Source organism: Planococcus citri, chromosome 2 (genome assembly GCF_950023065.1).
Source record: "Planococcus citri chromosome 2, ihPlaCitr1.1, whole genome shotgun sequence".
In the NCBI taxonomy this organism is placed as follows: Eukaryota; Metazoa; Arthropoda; class Insecta; order Hemiptera; family Pseudococcidae; genus Planococcus; species Planococcus citri.
In genome coordinates this window covers 70,597,319-70,604,657 of record NC_088678.1, presented here as the reverse complement: position 1 = coordinate 70,604,657, position 7,339 = coordinate 70,597,319, and the positions used below count along the sequence as shown (strand labels likewise).

General features: G+C 36.4%; 1 protein-coding gene across 1 annotated transcript; it reads left to right on the top strand.

Moving 5' to 3' along the window:
• LOC135837496 (vitellogenin receptor-like) lies at positions 1 to 7,339 on the top strand. Its single transcript, XM_065352795.1, has 10 exons — positions 1 to 532; positions 677 to 935; positions 1,022 to 1,171; positions 1,264 to 1,374; positions 1,499 to 1,636; positions 1,754 to 1,966; positions 5,579 to 5,732; positions 5,833 to 6,049; positions 6,138 to 6,431; positions 6,533 to 7,339. Exons 1-10 carry the CDS (start codon positions 476 to 478, stop codon positions 6,872 to 6,874), a joined length of 1,935 nt encoding a protein of 644 aa, XP_065208867.1. The 5' UTR covers positions 1 to 475; the 3' UTR covers positions 6,875 to 7,339.

Genomic DNA, 7,339 nt, shown 5'->3' with positions numbered 1-7,339 from the left:
TGGTTATCAATTCTTTTTTAATAAAGTTGTATTCTTACGCTAAGGTTATAAATTCATTTCAAATCACAGATGAAGACAAGACAAACGACAGATCTCTATTGTGATAAGTACATAGCAAGTATACATAGTGGGTGTTGATGTTTCCGGAAACTGTTATCATAGTGTAAAGTACGAAAGAAACTCACTCAATAGGAAGTACATACATAGGTAGAGGTACTGTACAATGTACATGTAGCAAACACATCGCAATCATTTCGGGATTAGTGTTCTTTAGGTCACTTTTAAGGCTATCTCCTTACCTATTCGACTTAAATAATTCATTTTTATAAACGTGTTTTACTGTCAGTTCGGTTGTGATCACAATGATGTCTAAAAGTATTCAAATTCAACGGTAGTATTTGTAGATATACGAGTAGATGTTTTCATTTTTGAAAAATAAAAGCACAAGAAATTGTGGAAAACATTAAAGCACGATATGGAAACCGGTGCCTATATTTTAAGGATAATTTTATCGATGTGCTGCATTAGCCAGGTACGTACCAATTACCATATTTTCCTGAATACCTTACGTATTTGTAATTTTTGTTTTGAAAAATGCAAGATTTTCTAATAATTTACAATGTGTGTGTGTGTGTTTTTTTCCAAATGATACAATTTCCAAGTCAACATTTTTCAGATTTACTCTACTACGAAATACCCACGCTTTACTTTTCGTTGCAAAAATGGACAGTACATCAGGAGCGAATATTTTTGTGACGGGTTCAGCGACTGCAACGATGAAAGTGACGATCCAAGTTTATGCAATACCTGGAATTGCGGAGAGGGGAAATTTTCATGTAGTTCAAATTCAACCACAGAGGAGTCTTGCAAGAACGCTGAACTTTTGTGTAATACACATAAAGACTGCCCCGATGGCTACGATGAAAGTAACTGCGGTAGGTCAATTTACCCAACACGTCTTACAAGGCATCTATTTTATTTGGGGCTTAATTCATTTATTTTACAAGTTTATTTTACGCAGGAGATGAAATAAACGTCGAGAACTGCGACCTATACGATGGGAAGTTTTTATGCCTAGATAAAACTAGATGTATCGGTCTAGAAAACGTTTGCGATGGTGTTATTAATTGTTTGGATGGTTCGGATGAGAACGAAAATTGCACCAAAATAGGTACATAGACATACGTATAAGATCGAAACAGACGAATACGTCGTTACTCTTCAACGAAAATTATTCTATTTTACTCGTGACTCATTTTACAGATTACGAATCGCTTGACAAATGCGCTCATTCCTATTTTCCTTCTCCGTTGGAGTCAGGCCCACTATGTTTTTGTGAGTCTGACGATGACCTATCAAATGACCTATGCCAAGGTGAATAAATCCAATCGCACTTGCAGTTTTAGATTAAGTACATTAGACACGAGCAATCTTCAAATGAAAAGTACGTACATATCTGCAGGAAATTTACTTAAGGTACCTATGATTTATTTTTTAGGAATGAGAGATTGTACATTCGAAAATCAGAAACAATGCACCCAACGATGCTCGCAATATAAAAATAGAGTATTGTGTTCGTGCCACGAAGATTACATCGCAGTACCTGTTGGAAAGGGCTTCAGATGCCAAAGCAGAGGTATCTAAATCTTTTACAATTCAATCATAGCTACGCTCAGCATCTTGAGCTATAATCAGAAAATTAAGACCCCGCCGCTCCAAGCTTGTGTACTCAAATGCAGGTTTTTTTTAACAGATCATCAAGGACCGATGTTGATTTATTCGACAGCTACACACATAAAATCTCTGAATACGACTTCGAAAAAACTCACAGTGCTTAAAAAAAATATACAAAGTAGAATTTTGGCAGCTGCTGCAGATTCCATTTACTACACTACCTACAAAGACGACAGCAAAAGTATTTTCTCACTTTCAAGCGATGGAAGTACAAAACAAATAGTCAACTCCAGTGAGTACCTTTAAAGGAAGTAGCCCAGTAAGCAATTTATAATTTTTCTTTCGACCCGGATTCACATTCTTATCATTTGTACTACTTACACAAAGTTCGGTGTAATTGGAAGAATCAAGGCTCATATAGGTGCTCAATTTTTTCCAAAAAAAAAAAATGTAGCTTTTGTAACCAAAAAAGCTACAAAACGTGAGCAAAACATTTTAATGCAGAGGAAAATCAACAATTTCTGCAAACAGCAGAGCTCTTCGGTATTAAATTGACAAAAAAAAAGAACACTTGGTCGCAATTTTTGCCAAAAAACTCAGAATAGGTAGGTACTGAGTTATGACAGTTTTTAGCGAAAAAGTGAGAAGTTTTGATAATTTTTGGCAAAAAGAGCACATTTTGGCAATTTCTGGCAAAATAGAGAGATTTTAGCAACACAAAAACAATTGGACTTTTTGATACTTTCCAGAAAGTGAAACGTTATAAATTCCAGCAAAAGTTATGACTTTTTTTTAACAATTTCTGGCCAAAAAAAGAAACTTTTTTTCAAAATTTTCAGTAAAAAAAATAAGAATTTGTTGCAACTTTTGGTGAAAAAGTTACAGCTTTGGATGATTTTTGATAAAAAGCAAAACTTTGCAGACAATTGAAAAAAAAAATTTTTGAGAAAAAAGTGAGAATTTCTAGCAGTTTTTGAGCAACTTCTGTCAAAAATAATTGAGACTTCTGACTGATTTTTGGTAAAAAAAGGGAGACCTTTTGACAATTCTCTTCTTCTGGGTGCCATATCATCCCTCCGGAGGTAGGGCCCTATCGTGATTATGATGCAACATTCACTGTTTTACGTGACCCGATACACCAGCTCTCTCCAACTGTCCCAGTTTAGGGCAGTCCTGACACATGCTGGGAAGCTGCGCCCAATGGCCTTACAAATGGAGTCTGTCCATCTCTTGGGGGAGCATCCACGCCCTCTTGTTCCCTCTACCTTGCCTTGGATGAACAGGGACTCCATCTCATCAGCCCTCATGACATGCACAATGAATTTGAGGATTCTACTGAGAACCACTGCAGACAGCCTTTTCTGGACACCGATTTGCCCCAGGACAGAAACATTGGTCCTTTTCTCCATCCATGGGATCCAGAGCATTCTTCTCCAACACAACATCTCGAGCACGTCAATTTTTCTTCTGTCTCCTTCGCATACTGTCCAGGTTTCTGATGCATAGAGAAACACAAAGAAACCCGGAGCGTTTACAAGCCTTTTCTTCAGGGTCTTGCTCACTGCTGCATCTAACCAAATCTTCTTTAGGTGAGACATAGTGCTTCTCATGATTTGCACTCAATGTCTTATCTCGGCTTCACTTACAAATTGGTTCACCACTTTGATTCCCTCAATTTCCTAGATCTCAGGCGAGTTATTCTCCTGTCAATTCACAATCATACTCTTCGTCTTTGCGCAACTCCATTTGAAATATGTTTAGCGTTTTTGTTGCAATAATAGCGCGATCTGAACGGCCTGCTTTGAAACTAACTCTTATCATAAATGCTCTGATTGGTTGGTTTATAACTGGTTCAAATCTTGCCCGTCAGTGAGATTTGAATCAGCAAATCAGATGCTTGTGGTAGAATTTAGTTTCCCTCCAGGCCACTAGGAGGATAAAACACCATTTTTCGATGGAGTTGCCAGTATTGCCAGTTGATAGTATTTGCTTGAGGCAATGAGGGTTCTGTCATCAGCATAACAGAGGTTTGACATTCATACACCTCCAATCAACACTCCTCCCTGCCATTTGCCTGAGCCATCATCATCAGTGCTTTCTGATACTACTCATAGTAGCTGTAGAGTTTCACGAATTATGTATTCTCCATATAGATTAAACAGGAGTGGGGACAGAATGCAGCCCTGTCATACTCCTCTCTCTGGGTGGAATTTCTCCAATGTTGTTTCTCTGTTAATTCAAATATTTGCCATGCTCCCCTTGTACAGTTGTTTTATCAGCCACACCAGATGTATTAGGGCATCCCTCTTGAGTAAAATTCTCCACAGTTTTTGCCATTGCGCGCAGTCAAACGCTTTCTTGTAATCTACAAAACACATCACTGTACGCACATTGTATTTGCCTCCTTTCTCAATCAGCAATCTGAGATTGAGGATCTGCTCCCTAGTTCCCCTTCCTTTCACAAATCCTGCTAGTTCTGGAAGGATTTGGCTGTGCATGAGTGAGTATAACTTGTCGTACACAATCTTCAAAAGAAAAATCGAGACTTCTGACTGATTTTTGGTAAAAAGTGAGACCTTTTGACAATTCTACTGGGCAAAAAAAATAAGGCATAAGGTATTTGGAAATTTTTGATACAACAGAGAAAATTTTTGGGAAAGTGTAACACTTCAAAAATTTCAGTTAAAAGTATAGATGTTTTGAGCGGAATGAGATCTTTTCAACATTTTTTGGTAAAAAACCAGACTTTTGTCAATTTTTGGTAAAAAAAAAACATAAGGTACTCAATTTTAGAAGAATAGGAGATTTTTAAACATTTTTGGAAAAAAGCGACCTTTTGAACATTTTTTAAAAAATGACAAAATGTGAAAATTTTAGGCACTTTTCAGCAAATTTTTACAGTGGGCAGAGTTTTGCTATTTTTGGTCCAAAATAACACTCTGTCAATTTTAGCAGAAGGCAGGTCTTTTTAGCAATTTTTAGCAAAAAAAAAACATATTTTTTTGGCAGTTACCTATCAGTAAAAAGGGAGACCAATTTTATTAAAAGGAACTTCTTGATAATTTCTGGCAGAAAAATTGTACTTTTGGGCAATTTTTGCAAAAAGTAAGATTTTTTGTAATTTTTTGCAAAAATTTGGTAAGAAAAAAGGAAATGACTGAAGAAAATTTTTGGGATTTTGGCGAATATTTATTAAATTTTAATTTATAAAAAATTGAAAAGGACACGATCAAATAAAGTTTCCTTTGACAAAAATTGTTCAGAGACCACCCCTTGAATCCAGAACAATCGCAATTAGACCATTTTGTAGCCTTCAGCATGATTTCACTTTGTTCCAGAAATTTCAAAAATTGATCTATAGCCTATGCTCTAAACTGTTTTTAATGAGGTTGTGTTCCAGTCAAACAGTGATATGGACACATTGGACGATATCAAGAGAGAAAACCCGCACATGGTATGCCATGTTTTAAAATTTGATTTCTTTTATTATTTTCTGGAATTCACGAATTGGTCAAAAATTCACTTTTGAACTGAAACCCTAGGAATTTCACTACAATCACCCAATAAAGGTGTCCAATAAGCATAAATAAAGTCGCGTGATCATTACAATTTTTACCCTGAACATGAATGTCCAAAAATTGGTAGGTATCTATAGTTTTCGAAGAAAGTGCGGGTGGAGGAGGTTTCACACTGGATTTTGATTGAAAAAAAAATGATGAAAAGGTTGGAGAATCTTCATAGGACAGATTCTAAAAATTTGCCAAAAATCGAAAAGATGAACTTCGGCACCTAAATTTTGGTTACGGAGGTTTTAGGCATGCTCTTTCAGTCTAGCTTTATGTCTGTCGTTCAGTTCGGAGATGGTTTGGATGGCGACATAACCGCGATACCGATTCTTTTTCAGGTTCGCCCATCATTTCAATTGATGTTGATTACATTACTGGTAATGTATACTTCACTACCAACGGATCTTTATCAATTTGTTCAAAAAATGGCGAATTCTGCAGGATGCTCATACGATGCAATGTATCTCACGTAACATTAACACCAAAATTAGGGTACGTTTCGTGAAATATCCATTGTCAATTTTTGAATTTTTTCTTTCGATTTTCGCACATTTTTACTAACACCGACCATTGATTTGATTTACGCCTTCAGATGGATGTATTACATCAAAGCAGCCGGCAAACCAGGAGAACGGCTAATAATGAGATCTAATATGGATGGATCTTATGAAACGGTCTTTATAGATGGAACCTTCAGTCACAGTTTAAGGATCGTAGCAGATGAATCATTCGAAAGATTATATTGGCTGGAAGCTGAAAATAATCAAGTATTTTCAATTTCTTTACAAGAAGATGCTCATAAAATCGAAGTAAGTTTTGGGCTACGTTCACACACTGTGAAGTAAATAAAGGTAAGGCACAACCTATTTAATCACGCTGTGCATCATCTCTTTCCAGCATACTCTTATCAATTTTGGCCACGATTTGAACACTTTGTCAATACTGAGGGTATTAGATGGGATCATATATTACACCCTACGGCGCGATAATAAAATTTACTTGATGGAAAACGTCGAACGTTTTGTGAGCACGTATTTTAGTGCAAAGATAGATAAAAAGTCATCCCCGGAACTATATATGAACCAACTAGGCATAGCGGATTTAAATGCAACACTCTATACGGATGAATATGCGACTATCTCTATCCGAGACTTCCAACTGTACAATTCCATTCGACAGATCTCTGCGAAGGTGAGCTGACTAAAAACCTTATCCATGTACAAATAATATAGGTATACCTTCGTCATCATCGCTCCAAAAATAATTCAACAATTTATGTTTTCATCCAACAGGCCAAAAACCCTTGCAGATCATCACCGTGTTCCAATTTATGCTTGATATACCCTACACTTTCATTTGCCAGTTCTTTGGATAAACTTGGTTATAATTGCATCGATATCTCTTCAAATGATAATCACCAGTGCGAGGAATCGGATTCGATTGGCAGTCTTCCAACAGAAGATACTTCTTTTCCGCTCGTACAGTGTTTGGTCGCTGTGATTGTTCCAATGACAGTATTAGGAGCAGCGATTTTCATCTACTGTAGATATCGTAGAGCAAAGATTATCCCGAACCCATCACAAGATGAACGAATTATTCCTAATGATGATAATATTATCGAAAGCGAATTTTAATCAGGGAAGTAAATTTGTTCAGTACTTGTACCACGTGCTGGGTGCTGCATCTCTTTGTGGAAGAAATTTCACAGATAATTACACCATACACCTGCAATTGTGATGTTGTTGGACTTTATGATGATTGCTGTTGGTGCGAGTGGTGAATTTCAAATAGAAACGATTACCTAATGCCGAAGCATTATTCGACCTGTCAAAAACTTATGTTACCAACCTACAAAGTGTAAGGAGCTGAGGACCTTGATTGTAGGTATCTAAGTGAATCATCATTATTCATCCATAATGATTCGATGGGTTACTTCGTCATGTTTATGGTGTATATTCGAACCAAATTCGTATATTGAAACATAGATAATGTTGTAAGCAATTTGATAAACCCCTATGTATCTCACTTAGGCAGTTAGGCCTATCATTTTCAAAAAACTTGATTCATTATTATTTTCAATTATAATTTTTTAATATCCA

Excerpts from the sequence above, each read along its gene's own strand:
- LOC135837496 (XM_065352795.1), top strand. The coding sequence starts at position 476 with ATGGAAACCGGTGCCTATATTTTAAGGATAATTTTATCGATGTGCTGC. Across the intron at positions 533-676 it reads CGATGTGCTGCATTAGCCAG|ATTTACTCTACTACGAAATA; the intron begins GTACGTACCAAT and ends AACATTTTTCAG. Across the intron at positions 1,375-1,498 it reads ATCAAATGACCTATGCCAAG|GAATGAGAGATTGTACATTC; the intron begins GTGAATAAATCC and ends TTTATTTTTTAG.